At 42.5% G+C, this 19141-nt stretch overlaps 1 protein-coding gene across 2 annotated transcripts in view; it reads left to right on the top strand.

Moving 5' to 3' along the window:
- The window catches only part of Sntb1 (syntrophin, basic 1), a 270915-nt gene that overhangs the window by 245234 nt on the left and 6540 nt on the right, over positions 1-19141 (top strand). For both annotated transcript variants that reach the window (XM_006520671.4, NM_016667.3), the window contains one exon: positions 14016-14212. In XM_006520671.4, coding sequence (XP_006520734.1) covers positions 14016-14212 — 197 coding nt within the window. The remainder of the gene's footprint in view (positions 1-14015; positions 14213-19141) is intronic.

The raw sequence follows: 19141 nt of genomic DNA, 5'->3' as shown, positions 1-19141 counted from the left end.
TCTTCTCTGCTTGCACACAAAGCTGGCCTCGGAGATGGGAGGCTGAGCTGACGATGCAGAATCATTTCTGGAAGATCTGGGAGGTGGGAACTAGAGAAAATGGGGTCCCTCCTTGTAGAGGCTCCCCTAGCATAGAAATATAGAATTCCCTAACCTCTTATTCATCAAGTACATCTTTTGTTACCTCCTACATCAGCTTCTTCTTTCTTTTTGTGACCTAGTATCAGATAAAAATGCTTTCTTTTGGCCCATGGTTTGAGATCATACAGTCTATCATGTGGGTAGAGCATGATGAGAAGAGCATGAGGTCTCGGGTCACACTATATCCTTAATTAGGAGCTCTCATGACTACTCCTGCATTTTCTGTCACTAAATCTCATCTAATAATGAAAGAACGCTGTGCCTGCCTCAGGTCCCACTGTGAAGTGAGCACATACTTGTGGATAGAATCAGGAAGGTTTCTGTTGGTATTGGCAGTCTTCCTCGGCTCTCTATGAACTGGTGTGTATCATCTCATCACAGAAATGCTCTTCCCAGGTCACAGATTCTACAAGCTTACACCTTAGCTCCAAATGCCAGCTTTGCACTCTTAGGCAACTTTCCTATCTTTTCACTCATACTACTCATCTATAAATAGTGGGCCACTGTCTACACCTACTTCATTTGGTTTGTGATGATAATTATTACATCAATGTAAACTTCTTAGAGTAAGAATGGCTCAAGGTAAGGGCTCAAATATTATGTCTTAACCCTTTCTCTGCATGGTCTTCACAAATGCATTGCTCCAGTTTTTAAAACACTGCAAACACGGGACCAACTAAATTTTGCAGGTGGGCACCATAGCACAATCCAAGACATCTTTTAAAGGCTAATTAGCAATGCTGTAAAAAGTAAAACCAAGCAAACAAAACATCTCAAAAATATTTCCTTATCCCCTCATATGCAGGGAAAGAAAATGGAGGTGGGGAGGTGGACAGTCAGAGAGGGGAAGAGAATGAGGTAGAGGAAGAGGGGGAGGGGATTGTGAGCAATTCCCAGGGATATGCATGTGATGGCTTAAAGGGAGCCCATTATTTTGCATGATAACTGGAAATAAATGAATAATGAAGTTTTCCTTTCAAAATACTTTCATAAACCAATTATATTTGCTGGAAGATAGAGGTAAATGGCTTGGCAGACCTGAGTTCAGACTCACAGTAAAGCTTCATTTAAAGTCCACATGATAGTGGTTACTTCTTTCTGACCTCACATCCCTGTGTGAAGAAAAAAGAAAAAACATGGGTAAATAATGTCTACCACAGCATGAAAGTGACAATATAATTAATGTATTATATTGAGACAAGATAGATACGCACTGAATGAAAACAAGATACACGTAGAAATACATTTTGGGTTTTTCTTAGAATTTGTGACATTTATGTAGCGGTAATGAGATATTTGGGAGAGGGAGCCCTAACAGAGAGAAAATTTATTTTTTGCTATATGTGCATCTTATCCACATGGCCTAAATGGAACTCCATACAACAGTTTTGTGCATGAAACAACTTCATGATCACACTTTTGGATTGTCTACTGTGGCATCATGTCAGTGCTTGTTGGGGTTTAGAGTCTGGACTACAGAGTGTTCAAACTGCAGTTAGTCTGGGGAAAATAAACAATGTAACCCAATCTCTTAGAACTCTAGAGAATGGAAGTCCAGGGTGAGGGTTTCCGGTGATGGCCCTCTTGATGGTTTAGAACAGATCCATTCCTTCAGGGTCCTCACATGACCTCCCTTTTTGTACACGTCAGGAGAAAGTCCTTGTTCCTCAGTGTCTCTCCATAGTAGGACACTAATTATGCAGGATTGGGGCCCCACTCTTTATGACCACTGTTACCTGAATCAGTTCCATAGAGGTCCTCATTTCAAATGTGATCAAATTAGGGTGCTGAAGACATTAGCATATGAGCTAAGGGTGGTGCACAGTCCTTCATTCACCACTTTGCTCAGAGCAATGACCTGAACAGCCTTATTTAACATAGTGTCTGTCCTGAGCCACCATGTGACTCCTCCTTTCCCCTTAGTAGTGCTAGGGAGTTTTGCTTGCATGGCCACAGGTGCTGTGTTTCATTACACACAGAGGGACGACATTGGCTCCAGCACAGCCAAGATGAAAGGGATCTCTCTAAATTGAGTTCTTTCTTCACCTACTTCAGAGCTGATTTATTTGATTAGGTTTCTTTTTGTTATTATTGATTTTAAGGCCCAGACATACATGATATATATATATATATATATATATATATATATATATATATATATATATATATATTGTTTTTCATAGTAGTGGCACCAGAATTGCTCACAGCCTAGTCTTGATGTCCATTGCCACCAGAGAAATTTGCAAGCATCTCTCCTACGGGCAAGCTTCTGCAGCCTCTCTGGGCTCTGAGAATTCCAGTTTACAAGGCACTTCCGATTTACAAGAGCAACTCAGGACATCTACAAACATGCTGTAATTTTAGCTACTTTCTCCCCTCTAGTTTTTATGAGTCCCTGGGAAAACCTAGTTTGCTTAGCTGAAGTTTGTTTGAGATTGCCAAATATTTTTTTTGAAAGGTCCGCTTACCCACATGAAGTCAGAATGTTATGGATATCATAATTGTTGGTGGTGGTAGTATTGCCCTCATTGCTAAGTCATGTGAGTCTACAGAGAGTGAGGATTAAGGTCACAATATTTCTAGAGTTTTAGAGACGTTTTAATGAAGAAATTCTGCTTGCCCAGTCCCAGTGGTTGATGACCGTTCTGAAACTCAAAGCTTGCAGAGATGCTACATGCATCTTGCACTGACTTGAAGGCCTGAGGAGGGCAGGCAGCAGAGGAAATGATGAGTGTGCACTTCTCTATTTTCATGCCACCTGGCAGCCAGGAACATGGAACTTTTGATACCTAGCGTGCTGGTGCCTTAGGAAGGAACCTGGTTTCTAACCGCTAAAAGTAGTCAAAGCCTCAGGCCAACCTTCCAAATTTTAGACTCTCTCGCCCCTGGAGAATATGCCCAATCACCAATTGCACTTGTTAAATGTTAAATTAGAAGCAGACTATGGTGTTTATACTCAGCCCAGAAGGCATTCGCTTTTTGGGAATTTGGGCCTATTCCCCAGGCCTGCCCTAGGGATCATGAAAACTTTCTAGGCTCTAGGACAGAGGTTGTACTCAGACAAATCATCATGTGAGGTGTGTCTCCTCCCTGCTGCCATTCTATCTCAGCCTGGCACTCTCTCTTTGGTTGCTAGCTCCTGCCCACCTGCCTACTAAACTATGAGCTCTTCAGGCAATCAGAGGATCTATTATTTAGCTCAGGTTAGCCTCCAACTCCTGATCCCAGCTTTGAAGGTGCTAGTTGCCTTTGTCATTAGACAAACCACTCACTTATGATATGGACCTGGGGAAATTATCATGCCTCAACATCCAACTTTCTTCATCTGTGTAATGGGCCAGTAGCATCTTCTGGTTCCTACACTTAATGCTAAGATGAATTGAGATTCTAAATGTAAATGTGAAGCATAAGAGTAAGACATGCTAGACCAGAGGTTGTGGTGCTCGCCTTTAATGCCAGCACTAGGATGCAGAGGCAGGCAGATCTCTGAGTCAGAGGCCAGCCTAGTCTAGAGAGTGAGTTCTAGGACATCCATAGCTGCACAGAGAAATCCTGTCTCAGAAAAACAAAAAACGGGGGGGGGGGAATGAGGTATGCCAAATGAGTGCACAGTATCACTAGCAATTGTCAGGATCTGAGAATATATCTCAGAGGAAAGTACAAATGGCTGAAAAGTTAGTTGGCCCACATCATCCTAAAGAAAACATGGTGTTGCATCAAAGATACCTGGTGTCTTAGTATCACTGAGATATGAAGACCAAGGCTAAGAAGAGTCAGGGATTGGTCAGTAGAGGGCAGAACGTGTGGAAACATCACCCGTATCATAGTGCCAGCTCTGAGGGTGACATGCCACAATACTGCAGGTAAGGTGGCCAATGGGTGGTGTCCTCTGAGGCCATGCGTGTTCAGAATCCAACACTGTAGAAAGAGATGGCAGTAGCAGAATTTTTTAATAGTGAAAATGTGAAAGAGAGAAACCAGGCACTGTAAGAGCTGTTTGCTTAGCTGATCATACATGGTTCATTTACCCCAGGAGAACAGATCTGATTTTGATTAGTCTTGCCTTACATGGAGATGTTCTCAAAGATCTCTTTAGAAAGTGCATCCTGTGCATACTGTGGCACACGTTGAACTCATTAAAACAGAGACGGGATAGGAGACTATTAAGAGATAACTAGCAGTTGCATAGGATGACCTGAAATGTGCAGGTCTAACAGTGCTAGAGAGTACAAGGACAATTAGCGTCAGAGGACAGTTTCCTAAGGCTTTGTTTGAATGATTATAAATGAGACTGTCCATCAAGTTACAAGTCTTGCTTGACTATGGTGAGGAATATAAAATGAATAAAGAAATCCACGGGTGACCTGAAGTCACTTTCCTTTTTCCTTTTTATTTCCTTCTCCATCTATATCTTATGTTCTGGAGTTTGCTCCCCTTTTCTAGTATAATAGAAAAATTATGGTCCCCGTGGGCTTATAAAGCAAGGTTCAAATTCTAGACTGTAAATATGGGTTCCTGAGCACCTAGTTGATTGTACATAGACTTGTTATTTAAGTGAACCCCAAAGTACCATTGTAGAAGCAGGTCTGTTGGTGAAAGCCTTCATGTGTGGAATATCTCCATCTCACTCTCAGTATTGCCTCTGAATGCTGGCCATGATAGGCCCTGGGCAAGTGAGAGGAAAATGGAAGACACTAAAGCATCTCTACTTGGCTAATACCAGGAAATAGTCAGAAGTGGGCTCCAAACTGCCACCTTGTTGATTCTCCTCCATTACACTCATCTCCGTGGCTAGTCAGGATGGCTCAGTACTGCAAACTTACTGGAAGATGGGGTCCTGGGTGACTTTCCACACCATATTCAGAAGAAAGGAATTTAAAAAGTAAAAACCTAGCAACGAATCAGCTATTCCTGGCTGGGGGGAAGGAAGATCCTAGACCATTGATCACACCTAACTGTTCGATCCTTGTTAATGATTGTATATTTCTGAGATGTCTGTGGACTGCTAGGCCCCATTGGGGTGAACAATGAGTGAAAGTATTGAGGTCGACAGAAACTTTAGAATATCCAAGTGGCTCTTTCTTCCTGTCTTTTCCTTCTCTCCTCCTTCTTGCCTGCTCCTTCCTCTATTTTCCCTCCACCCTCCTCCCTCCAACCTCTTTCCTTCCTCTGTCCCCCTCCCTCTCTCTCCTTGCTTTGCATTGTGGCATCTGTTGGGAGATGCTAATTACAGCAATTAAGTAAAATGAGTATGTAATATTGCTTAGCAACACAGTTACCTAATATGTAATTTTCCTAATTTGGCGGAATCTGTGTGCTGCAACTGTTGTTGCGTTAATTAAGGATATTAATAATAATATTTGTACATGGAACATTTTATGCAACAGTCTCTAACACCTATCTGGAATTAAATTAGTGTAGAAGTATCCCTCGTGAGACAGTTTTTTTGCTTGCTTGTTTATTTGTTTTTCTCAAAAAGCAGTCAGGCTAGGAGCCATATCTGAGGACTCAGAAATGAATTTGTAGCCTAGATTATCTCTTACCGGCTGAGGGGGAAGCACTTGTAAGAGCAAGTATTCTAAAGCAAGGTTCCCTAAATATTAAATTAATAAAAGATTGGACTTGAAAGTGGTCTGATCCTACAGCTGGTCTGTCATGTAAGCTACACTTTGGGCATATGAAGTAGTCTCTCTCTCTCTCTCTCTCTCTCTCTCTCTCTCTCTGTGTGTGTGTGTGTGTGTGTGTGTGCAGGCAAGTACACATGAATATGTGGGTAGTTGTTTGTGAATGACACATCCCACTGTCTCCTACATTGTGCTACACTTGATCTTTTTTTGTTTCTTTTCTTTTCTTTTTTGAGGCAGTGTCTCTTACTGGGCCTGGATCTCGGGAGCGCAGCTACAGTGTCTGACCAGCAAGCTGCAGGAATTCTCTGGCCTCCACCTCTCCAGTGGTGGGCTGTGATCATGAAACACAACATTTAACTTTTAGGTGGACCCTGGGGCTCCAGCTCAGGCCACTCTGCTTGCTCAGCAACTGTTTTTAATACCGATGACTGATGAACTGCCCCAGTCCCGGGGTATATGACAACTTTAAAATATCATTTTAAATATCTCATGGGGACCCATTTTCTATATATTTCTGTGCAGGGAAACCATATCAATGAATGGAAAATCTTAATGACTTTCACATTTTTGGAAAAAAAAAAAAGTTAAGTTCTACCCCCCTATGCCAAACAAAATGATAATTTCAATTCCCTAAGCCAGCAAGTTACTACTAAAAACACTAGTTGCTAAAGATAGTCTTAAAGGGAAAAAACAGGAGTGGCTGTCAGGCATCCTTGGGAACGAATTCATTCTCATTACCTTTAAGTCCACACTCCCTATTCAGTGCGTAGAAAGCCGAGTACTTTAGATTGTGATTTGCTGTTTCTGCTTTGAGTGGTTGAGGGCCAGAGGGCAGGGGAGTTAGTGTATAGCTGCTGCCATTAGCTACAACTTCTTATGTGGGTGGCTACTTATCTGATTCTTCTTTAGCCATGGAGTTAGTAAATATTCACTGAGGTCTACTCTTGCCTGGAACTGTTCTGGGCACTAAGAATACAGCAGGGAGTGGCCACACAAACAGCCCTACCCTCCTCTAGCTTACATTATAATGATAATGATGGCGCCCTACCTAGGATTACTGTTGCTGTGATGAAACACCAAACACCAAAGACACTCAGGGAGGAACGGGTTTACTTCACTTAGACTTCCACAACACTGTTCATCATGGAAGAAAGTCAGGACAGGAACCCAAATAGGGCAGGATCCTGGAGGAGGAGCTGATAGAGACCATGGAGGGCTGCTACTTACTGGCCTGCTCCTCATGGCTTGCTCAGCTTGCTTTTTTATAGAGCCCAGGACCACCAATCCAGGAATGACACCACCCGTAATGGGCTGGGCCCTCCCCCATCAGCCAGTCACTAATTAAGAAAATGCCCCATAGCTGGATCTTATGGAGACATTTTTTAAATTAATGTCTCCTCCTTCAGAGAAGTCTAGCTTGGGTCAAGTTGTCATACAACTAGCCAGTACAGATGGCCACTAGAATATGTACTGTGCTAACCAAGGCTACATACAACATTCATATTTCATGCTATTGAATCCTCACATAAGTTAAGAAGATTATTGTCCTTGCTTTGGAGTTGAAGGAACTGAACTAAGCAGAGTTTAAGAAATTAGCCAGGGAGTAAGTAGTGGATCTGGGGAAATCCATGGGACCAACTCTCTCAGCTAAGTTTCTTCCTGCATAAGGCTTCAGTCTCTTGCTCCTCCCCCCACAGTGTTATATTGTCCTATTCAGTTTGTATTATTGTTGGTTGGTTGGTTATATATTCATATTCTAACTAATAAAGATATAAAATACTGCAGGAGGTTGCAGTTCGGCCTCCAACCAGGGGAATACACATCTGCATTTTCCAACCAAGGAACAAAAGTTGCTCAGTTTCAGAGGAATCTTGGAAACTGTGTCTGAATGGCAGCTGAGAGCCTGTCTCAGGATGCCAGTGTGTTTTTCTTGCTGGGTCGAAGAGTTACCTTTTTAGGATGAAGCATTTCCTTGGTTGCTATAGTTTAGTTCCTGTTACAGATAAGAAACAGATGGTCATATTTTTTAAGGATACACAAATAACCTAAAATGTAAAATAATTGAAAGATAAATAGTAGCTATTTCTGGGTACCCCTGAGACTGCAGAACAGGAAAAAGTATCTTTGGGAGGAATCTTGGGAGGAGTATAAAGCGCTGCTCCTGGCAGAGTAAGAAAGAACTCAGGCGGAGAGATGTCAGAGCTGCCTTTTCAGCCTCCAAATGGTGACTTAATGTCTGCTGTCATTTACTGGGCACATCTAGCTATGGCAATATGCTCCTAAGGGTGGTCTACAAATAAGGAGCCCATTGAGAAACTGTTGGGCCCAACTTTTGAAAACATTTTAAAGTAGATCAATTGTGTACATGCACGGTTTCCATTGCAAAATTAAACTTGAATTTTAAAAACATTTAGAAACTGTGCATCTATACAGGTAGCCAACCTACATCTGCCATGTGTCCGGAAGAGTATTGAGATTATTGGATCAATGAGGCATCAGAGCAGGCTCCTGCCCTGGTGAATGAGTCTGAGGCATGGTGATCATGAAAGAATAGAACTATGACTTGGTAACAATACCCAAGGGACCAGAGGAGGGGCCTTGCAGCAAGAGAGGTACTCTACTCACTAGCTGTGAGCTCCATTATCAACACAACTTTGTGGGCTGAGGAGATGGCTCGGTGGGGAAAAGCAACGGCTGTGCTTGCATGAGGACCTCAGTTTGGATCCTCAGCCTTCATGTGTGTGGCCTCTTACACACCTATGGTCCCATCACTATGATGGACAGAGACAAGATACTGTTGGGAGCTTGTTAGGCAGCTCGTCTCACAGAAAACATGAGCTCCAGATGCCAAGAGACCCTTAATTGATAGAGTACAGTAGAGACTAACAGGGGAAGAAACTGTGTCATTCTCTGGCTTTTGGATGTGTACCCACAAAACACACACAAACATACACAGACAAGTAATCACACACACACAGAGAAAGAGAGAGAGAGAGAGAGAGAGAGAGAGAGAGAGAGAGAGGCAGGCAGGCAGGCAGACAGACAGAGACAGAGACAGAGACAGAGACAGAGACAGAGACAGAGAGAGATGAGACAATTTTGTCTCCTGAAACATGTTGGCCCAGCAGTTGTCAGTTTTGATACCTAAGCAACAGTACTTACCAAGTGAGCGTCTTCTAAGCAACACCAACCTTGCTGGAAGCATTACCTCATCTAAATTACCAGGGGAAACCATGTATCCTCAGAATGCCTCCTTCTAGATCAACCAACATCCAGAGAGGACGTTAATGAAATCATAGACTCAGGTGTGTCAGGCTGCTATAGTTCTGCTGTGATCTGATCAGTGTAAGAAGCACAGAGCTGCCACTTTCTTAATTCCAATCATGTAGTGATTTCAGGTCATACTGTGTTGTTGGCCAAAGATGCAAAGTTGTTGCTTCCTTTATCTGTCCATTCCACAGACATCTAAAGAGCAAGAGGCCTTCATTGGTTAAAAGACCTTTCCTCATCTTGAAATTCTCTGAACATCATTTGATTCCGTGTAAATGTCTCTCCATTTGGAGATCCTGGTGCTCCTCAGACCATGAAATTGTTCAGAGCCCATAGCTCTTCTCTACACAAATTCTGAAGTTCTGCTTCAGGGTGTGTTTAGTTTGGATGAGTCGTGAGACACTGAACAGCCTGCCCCAAGGAGACAGAGTGATTCTTTCCCACTCACACCACCCTAGCCCACACTCTCTGCTATTCATCTATTGGAGAAATGTGTTTCCTGAGATGTTACAGAGGCTGGGCCTGAAAAAAAAAAAGAGACTGTGGATCAGGATGAGTAAAACCTCTCCTCTCAAACTTGCACATCAGGGCTGGATCCAGGTTTGTCCTAATTGCTTTGAGACTTGAGTGGACTGTGTGTAAGGCAGGCATTATAACAAAATAGTGTAGACTGGGTGGGTTAAGAATTCCTTTCTGTCTCCATTGAAAGCTACGATGTTCAAGATCAATCTGTTGTGTGCTTGTGCAAGCTGTCTCCCTAGTTTGCAGATGGCTGCCTACATCTGTTCCTTCATGAAACTCAGCGTCTGTGCATAGAAAGATGTCTAAAGACACTATGCTGCTATTGGGTTAAATCCCCACCCTACCACCACAGTTAACATCCTTCTTGAAGTTATGCCCAAGTATAGTCATGTTGGGGATTAGGCTTCAGTGTTTGAGGAGAGCGTTCTGCCTATAACTTTTTCACTATGTATAAATATTGATTATATATGTTACCTGGTGATTAATGAAATCTTTATTGATTGGTGGAATGGATAAATTGGCAGTTTTTGTTTGGTGTTCAGTTGGAAAGATGGGAGAAGGTACATGAACAGAGCAGGAAGTTCCTCTGTGGTCCCTCAGAAAATGCCTGAATCCAAGACTAGTATTAGTTCAATCTGCAGGGCTCAGGTACTTGCCGTGTCTTTGCTAGGGCCCAGCTGATTGAATGTTAGGTACTAATGGAGCCATAGGCATAGTGTTACCTTGTGTAGACAGTAACCATAACCTGCTCCTACTGTGTTATTCACACACATGGACAGGAGAGAATAAACCCAGGCACAAATAAATGCAGAGGACACAGATGAGGAATTCTGTATTCCATCTCTGAATTACTACTACTAATAAACAAGGAACACTGAAAACATGCTAAGTCTGAATTTCTACATTTTCAGTGCAAAGTCCTAATTCTAAGAATTGAAGAGTTGGGTTCATTTTGGTCTCAAGGCTTTAAAAAATTGTTTAGTGTATAAGTCTTGGGGGGAAAAATCTAATTTTAAAAAGATAAATATGTTTTCAGAGATAAATAAATCACCTGTAAAATTGGTTGGCATTTTAATGGACCTGTTTCTACACTTTCTTTTCATGTTATATTAAGCTAGTGTTATATTAAGAACTTTACAAAAATGCCTTTCCCCATATTGACACAGAATATTTATAAAAATAATCTTAATGGTATAGGCAATACTCCACCCAGAAGATTTGCACACATGTACACAGTAGGTACTTGTATTCCAAGTGGATTCAATCTGGGGAAAGTGTCCTTTTGCAACTAGTAGACACACTAAGTACCAGAAATAGCTATTTGTTTTTATCTAAATGTTTTAAGATGGCACTGTTCCAGTATCTACATATTTTTTAAAAATCCACATCATCTGCATGTATGCTGTCCCTTGCATGGAAGAGCCTTTAGTATGATTACATAATTCACACTTCATGTGTTGAAAAATGAAATTTCCCTTTTTCCTTTTTGCTCAATGAGAATTGCATGATGAGACAAATAGGAATGCCAGTGTCCCCAACTCTGAGGCTTCCTTTCATCATTACTTCTCCGACACAGGCACATGGCAGGGGCTAGCCTGGTCCATGGCTTTCTCATACTTCTGACATTCTATTAGCAGTTGCATCCCTTCATCCTCAGAGCTACCACATGGGTACTTCCTAACAAAGTCAATTCTCTAGTTATAATTGATCCAAATATTATAGATTATCTTGAAAAAAATGTTGGTTTGAGATATATTTTATGGTTGTGAGGAAAATCTGCTCTGCTGCTAGCAAACTTAGCACCTTGTATTCTTGAGAAAGACTTCAAAAGTATTGCCCCAACTCTGCTTTCCCTTTCATTCCCATATAGTTCTCTCTCTCTCTCTCTCTCTCTCTCTCTCTCTCTCTCTCTCTCTCTCACTCTCCATCCCTCCCTCTCTCCCTCCCTCCCTCTCTCCCTCTCTCCCTCTCTCCCTCCCTCCCTCCCTCCTTTTCCCTCTCCCTCCGTCCTCTCTCTACATATCAACTGTATATTTTTTTCTTAGTTTACTTCTGCCTCTATAATACAATACCAACAGCCCCTAATTTTATTACAACCAATTTCAGGGCATTGATGAACTGGAAAGTAAAACAACTTAGAACAGACAAGGCCTAAAGGAAACAGTTGTTATTGGGTGCTGACCATAACATACAAGACACCGAGCAAAATGCTTTTAGAACTTTTTATTATCCATAACCCTAGTCCTATGGGGTAGGAACTAAATTTGTAAGTGTAAAGAGTAAACATATTTATTGAGTAGGAGCCACACTATGGTTTCTGAGCAAGCAATATCACTAGTGTTATTTAATCTTCACAACGCTCTCGTAGAAGGTGATGATTCTGTAAAAATTTTTCAGTATGTGGCATAGAAAATCAGTGATGTTCTGGTACAACATGATATGCCTTATAAACCTATGATGCCTGTTCAATTCAACTTGCAGCTTGGCATTGGGGCTCAACTAATCTTGACAGTAAGATTGGAAAAGAGACTACATGAATATATTTCTTAAGGCAACTGAAGCTTAAACAACTTTGGTTATCAAAATGCCTTGAAAAGCCAGGTGTGGTAGCACAAGCTTGCAGTCCCCACCCTTGGGCAGGGTGGACATCGACAGGATTCCTAGCCAGCCATTCTAGCCTATTTAGTGAGTTGCAGGAAAGAGAGAGAGAGGCCAGCCATTCTAGCCTATTTAGTGAGTTGCAGGAAAGTGCACACACACACACACAGACTCCTTGAGCAAGTTAAACCACCATGTATTTTGCTTCTCTTAGACAGTTATATCTACCTATGTATTAAAAAGATACTTTTCTGATGAGTTTTTAACCTCAGTCCCTTTAAGTCCCACACCAGGATGTAGACCAGTACATTCTCTTTTCTTCAGCATCACTACAGTTTGGATCCACAAGCGGCATCACACTTCCTCTGCTCACTTCTCACTCCAAGATGGCCCCCACCAGAACACATGTCCAGGTCTCAGACTGTACATGTTAAATCCCTTCATGCACAGCCATGTCTCTTCATGTATATTAGAGGCTCCCTACCTACCTTCAGTGCTGGATAGGTTACGAATGAACCTCACAGTAAACAGATTCTCCAAATACTTTTTTTTCCCTCAAAGCAGCATGGCGACCTCTTCCTCCCACCAATCTCTAGCTCTATAAATGAGAGAAAGCACCTCAGAGATTCATAGGCTTCCTACTAGGAGTCCCACAAGCTGTAATACACTTTCTTTCACTGCTGATTTTACTCTCTACTGTTTAGCATTACAGGGGGTGGGGGAATAAATTTCCTTACACATATTTTAACCCCCAAACTCTTTGGCTAAGAAAACAGCTGGCCCAACGGGTGACGCCTGGCATTTTCCTAGCAAATAGTAGCGTTGCTTTCCATATTAAAAGATAGGATGAAAATGCAGATTCCCCTGGAGAGAAATAACATTTATAAAATTACACTGGTGCTGCTCTGCGAACGATTGATATGAAAGCCACTCTGAAGAGGAAGTTGAAATGTCAAGCAGGAGAAAATGTGCTTCCAGGGGACATGTGAGAAGCAGGAACTGGTGGGGGCACTCAGAATACTTTGATTTTTCACGTTTTAAGTCTGGCCTTCCAAGGAATTATTTACTATAAAAGTCACATTTTTATGCCAAGGGGAAGCTCTAAAGTCGGTGTGCAAATCTTGTGTAGTTGAAAAACAACGCTTCTGAAAGTTCCCATAAGTACCCACCAAAGGGCAATCCTCTACCCTTTCCTCGGAAGTCCAACATTTCTAGGTCTTTCTCTGGCTTGAACAGATAAACAGATTGCTGCTTCTTCAATGGAGTCCCCAGTTGTTTTGCATGGCTGGCGGGCCTGTGTGCATAACTGTATGCGTGCCCAGAGGTGTGCTCAGCACAGCAAGATCCTCCCAGCTGAGATGTGACTAATTGAATCTCACGCCCGTTTAGTACAATAGATTCATTTCCTTCTCTTCTGCCCAGGCAGAAATATGCACATGCGTAGGGATGGAGTTGGACTGGAGAGAATTTTACACAGAATTCCACTCTTTTTTTTTCCTCACTGCCTCACACACTGTTTGTTTGTTTGCTTGTTTGTTTGTTTAATCTATTTATTTATTTATCTACTAAATAAGCATAGTTGGTTTTACACAGGTCATATCATATTATTTAAATCTTCTGCATATTTAACAAAATGCACAGTTCTTAGATGATCTTTAATCTCACTCCATCATTGGAGAGAAGATGGTTAAAAACCTACTGAAGAGCAGTGGACATCTTTGATTTGAGGTCGCAATGAGTATTGCATAGGTTTGAGGCTTCTACTATGTGATGTGTCAAGAGGATTCTTTTAAAAAGATGCTAATCTCTCTTCCTCTCTCCCTACACCCCTCTTTTCCCTCACACCCTCCTCTCTAGGCTGGTCCATTCAGGTCCAGGGAAAGGATCACCCCAGGCTGGGATGGATCTGTCCTTTGCAACACGAACTGGCACCAAGCAAGGAATTGAAACACATCTCTTCAGGGCAGAGATCAGCAGGGACCTCTCCCACTGGACAAGAAGCATAGTACAGGGGTGCCACAATTCAGCGGAGCTCACTGCCGAAATCACCACAGGTGAGTGCTGCCGCCTATGAGCTACCAATGTCCCACGAACACAGGGAAGGTGAAACCATAACTGCTCTGGCCTCAAACTATTTCTATGCCTTGTGTTATAGGGTATCTAAAATAATAGCGTTGAACTTAAATGCTTCTCAATTAGGCATTGTTTGTCCTCCTAAAATGTAACTGGAGGCTTTTATTCTATCCCATCTCATCTCCCCTTCATTGAAGAGAAACTGGTAACTAAAATGATCACTTCCAATCCTCCCAATTATAACTGCATGGATGACTTCCTAAAGGAAGGGAATTTGGGGGGTATAAACGAGTAGGGTTAGATTTATTGGTTATAAACAATCAGAACAGAATCTGAGTGACTTATCAGAGAATAGTATTGGTACTAAACTGAACTCAAAACTGGGGACTCAGTTTGTTAGAAATGACTGGAAAGAAAGATATCTGAATTGGGGGAAGTAGAGCAGAAGGAAAGTTCCGGAACCTCAGCAGAGCTCTCTCTATCCCTCGCACAAACGACGGGGCAGAAACAGGTTGGAAGAAGTCTACTGTCAGAGAGAGCTCCCCAAAATGACTAAGAAGGGATGCATGTGTGGAAGGAGGGACCCTTCTCTTTCATGTCATTTACTGTATCCTTACTCAATGCTAGGCAGTTTTTCTTATAGTGAAAAACAACCCACTGTGTGTCCTATAAATCAATAATTTGAAGCAAAGCCAATATTGTTTAGATGAAGTTAGAGAGCTCAATGTCAATCTTGTCCTGTTTGGCAGAACTTTTAATTCCGGTGTGTCTGTGTACATGTATGCCCTGTGTGTATATACATGTGTGTGTGTGTGTGTGTGTGTGTGTGTGTGTGTGTCTGTGTCTGTGTGTATTCATGGCTGGGTATGAATGTGTACAATACACATTATAAAATTGTGTACATTAGCTAATATGGACCCTTTTTTAACAAAGCCAACAGCATCTGTGATGATGTTCTAGTTCCAAGCCCTTGTACAAACAATTTCTAGTCCTGAGATCTACAGCCAACCTCTGTCCAGCCTCCTGCCGACACTTATAAACAGAGCGTTCTGTGACAACTAAGCATATCCTCATTGAACCTCCCAGGAATTCTGAATTCCTCACAGTCACCGCTTGTAATACTCATATCTCCCCTCTCCTGTCACGGCACCTTGTATGTCTTTGTGTGACTTTGAGGAGGCAGTAGAGGCTTGTAGTCACTCACACTTGGTCATTTTGAATAGCGACTGACCTGGACACATGTCCCAACTTGGTTGATTCTTAGTCATTTCCTTCATATCTTTCTTTCTTCCACCCCACAGCTATAATCAGAAAAACAGGACCCACTTCTAAGAGTCCTGTGAAGAAGAACTATTATCAACCGCTACTCTTATAATTATTACCCAAGGCTTGCACAGCCTAATGTAATAAGCTCAGTGAAGCTATCTAAATTTAAATTAATTAAAGCTTAATAATGTCCTCAGTTGTGTCATCTCTTCTGCTTCCTAGTCACATGTGCTAAAGAGCTACTTGCCAGGACAGTGTAAAACTCCATGAAGCTCCGCTGTGCCAGTGCGCACTGGAGAATGAGGACTCCCCACCAAACAACTAGAAAGCTTGTACCAAGATTTTCCTGTGCCAATAACAAAACAATCATTTTGTACTCCGAATGAATAGCTGAGCCTCTCCTCACTCCGGAGATATAGATTCCACACATAGTTGTGCATGAGAATTCTCATATGACAAATCTAGGAAGAAATAATGCTATGGGGGCATGGGCCACTCTTGGAGGAGTACTACCGTAGAGTACCACCTCTCAAATACCCAAGACTACTCTAAAAGATAGGACACACAGTAGCGTATGATGGTGTTTTTTTTTTCTTTCAAAATTCCTCTAAATATATAGTAGAATTTCTGCTGTAGTAGATGTAAGATAGTGTTTTTTTTTTCTTTTTTTACTTTATTTTTAAAAATAGGATGTCGGCATGTAGGTTAGACATGCCTCAAACTGACAATCTTATCAAATGCTGCAAAGATACATAGGCCACCATGCTCATACTTAGCTAGATGAATTCCTGTTAATGATTACCTTAGAACTAACTTGTGTCCAAGTGTTCCTGAAGGCTGTGCACCTATGGTATCTGTCATTAAAGGCAGGCTCTGAGCACAAAGGCTGGAAGAGACTCAAACCACTCAAATGCTGCGTTTCATAAAGTTGTAGGTGTATGCTAGGGAGGTTCAGACTCCATGCAGTGATTTTAGGAAGGAATGGAGGTGTCCTTGAGGATTTGGTTTGTTTTCCATTCTATTTGATATGCAGACACTGTCTATCTCAATAGGAAAATCCAAGGCTGGTGGCCAAGTAGCCAAAGGAAGATTACAGGGAATTATGTAACCTGATCGAGGAGGAGGAGGAGGAGGAGGAGGAGGAGGAGGAGGAGGAGGAGGATCAGAAGGAGCAGGAGGAGGAGGGGGAGGAGGAGGAGGGGGAGGAGGAGGGCAACAGAGGTGTGACCGAAGTGACTAAAGGCACAACCCAGCTCCAGTTTCAACGATGCCTCCAGATGCTGGAGAGAAAGACTTATGTCTATACCAGAGCTTCCTTTAACATGGTCATGTGTTTAGTTTATCCCGTGGAAATTGAGAACATGTTTGGAAATTTGATTCCACCCAGCAAAGGCCATCCATACCATATGATGCCGGCTGGAATCAAAGCACGCCGAAGCTAATTCAGAACAACTAATCTCATAGCTTTATAGTTCAAACTTGGGGGAGCGTGAATAAAACTATGCTTAGAACTTCCTTACTGTACTGGCTAGTTTTGTGTCCACTTGACACAGCTGGAGTTATCACAGAGAAAGGAGCTTCAGTTGAGGAAATGCCTCCATGAGATCCAACTGTAAGGCATTTCCTCAATTAGTGATCAAGGGGGGAAGGCCCCTTGTGGGTGGGACCATCTCTGGGCTGGAAGTCTTGGTTCTATAAGAGAGCAGGGTGAGAAAGCCAGGGGAGGCAAGCCAGTAAGGAACATCCCTCCATGGCCTCTGCATCAGCTCCTGCTTCCTGACCTGCTTGAGTTCCAGTCCTGACTTCCTTGGTGATGAACAGCAGTATGGAAATATAAGCTGAATAAACCCTTTCCTCCCCAACTTGTTTCTTGGTCATGATGTTTGTGCAGGAATAGAAATCCTGACTAAGACACTTACGTATGCAGCAGGTACAAGAAACAAAAAATCACAGAAAGGAGGGAGTCGGGGTGGGAAGCCATTGCTACCTCTGCGGCACTGGCCTTCGTTGTCCATGGACTGGGGGTGGAGATGGTAGCAGCACTCAGATCTATTAGAGAAAGCCTTTGAAAAAGATGAGCTCACAGTACAAGTTGAAAAATACTCAGAGTAAGTCAGAGCAGGGGTGCGTGTGTTCATCAGAGCTCCATTTGAAAGGGCACCTCACTTTGTAGCCAGTCGAGATCCTATTTCTTCCTTCAAAATCTGAAGTTCTTCCCTACCCAATTGTCATAATCTGTCACGAATCATGAGAGAGGAAGGCTAAGAAACTCACTGTCAACCTCCTGCCCCAAAGCCCTCTACATCCAAGTGCCAGAGAAAGAAGAAAGGAACATGAAACAGAAGAGAAAAGACTTGAATTTTCAAAGCTGAACATCCCCAGGTGGTGATATTGTCTCTTCTCTAAGCTTTCGGTTTTTAAAGCCCTGTAACATTAGCGAGATGTTTCTGCTTCTGACGTCAGTTGGGGGGGGGTGTTATATTCTATATATTTAGAAAGCAGAGTAGAGCAAAGGGTGACACTGAGAGGATTCTCAACCAATGACACCATCATATGTGGCTTTCAGGACCCTCCAACCCCCTCCCCAAACCAAAAAAAAATTTGTACAGGCTTTCCTAAATTCAGTTAGATGTAGATAGATCAAGGCCTAAACCAATTGACCTACAGAGGTCTGTTCAATGTAGTGTTTCATGAGGCAAACTAACCCCAGTCTGATGACTGATAAGCTTTCCTGGAAATCTTTGCTGAAGACATAAAGGACATATTTGTTGTAGCCCTCCCTAACAGGAGCTAGGGTGCTACGACTGCCCACTTCCTGTCCCTGTAACAGGCTTAATGTACTGGATTCTTCCTAAACAGTGAGGCTTCCAGGTAAAAGGCCACACTTGGACTGCTTACAGTGTTCATCGCTTTGCTCCTCTGGACTGGAGGTGCCCTGCACATGCCTCCACAGTGAGCTTCTGGACTCCTCTCCGGCCGGGAGGTGGGGTAGCATTGTTCATGAAAGGTGCCACATCACGGACCTGTCTGCAACAGCACTTCCTGGACCCAACATCTTAGGGCAAATTAGAGAAATTGCCCTTTCAATTTCTGACATAAACTTTGTTGGGCCTTTTTAAAAATGAAGGTAGATTATTTTTAAACTGCTCACTTCTGACCTCTTAAGCATGTTGTATGTGTTCACTTTGGTAGCATGATAAGGGAGTGCTTGCTTCTTTCAAACCCAGTAGCTGACATGACTGTGTACAGAGGCATGCATGTATGTGTGTTTGTGAGTCTGTCGTCTACCTGTCTGTGTGTATCCATGCAGGTAATATGGTGGTGGTGGTGGTGGTGGTGGTGGTGGTGGTGGTGGTGGTGGTGGTGATGATGATGATGAGGTGGCTTGCTTTATTTAAATAAAAGGTCTATTGTTTCTGGCTGAAAACCAGGCCCACCTGTCCATAGGAAGTCATGTGTCCCTTTACTGTCGACATACATGTTGTCAGAAAGCAAGCTAAGGACCACAGCCCAGAAAACATCCACTGAACCTCAGTTCCTGATGATTGCTAATATCAATGTCAATCCAAGAAGTATGGGAACTATGTTCCTTTTTTTCTCACGTTAATAAGAAATTCGTGGCTGGGCACTGGGTTGAAGAAAGT

This window comes from Mus musculus, chromosome 15 (assembly GCF_000001635.26).
Source record: "Mus musculus strain C57BL/6J chromosome 15, GRCm38.p6 C57BL/6J".
Lineage (NCBI taxonomy): Eukaryota > Metazoa > Chordata > Mammalia > Rodentia > Muridae > Mus > Mus musculus.
This window is presented reverse-complemented; position numbering and strand designations above follow the sequence as displayed.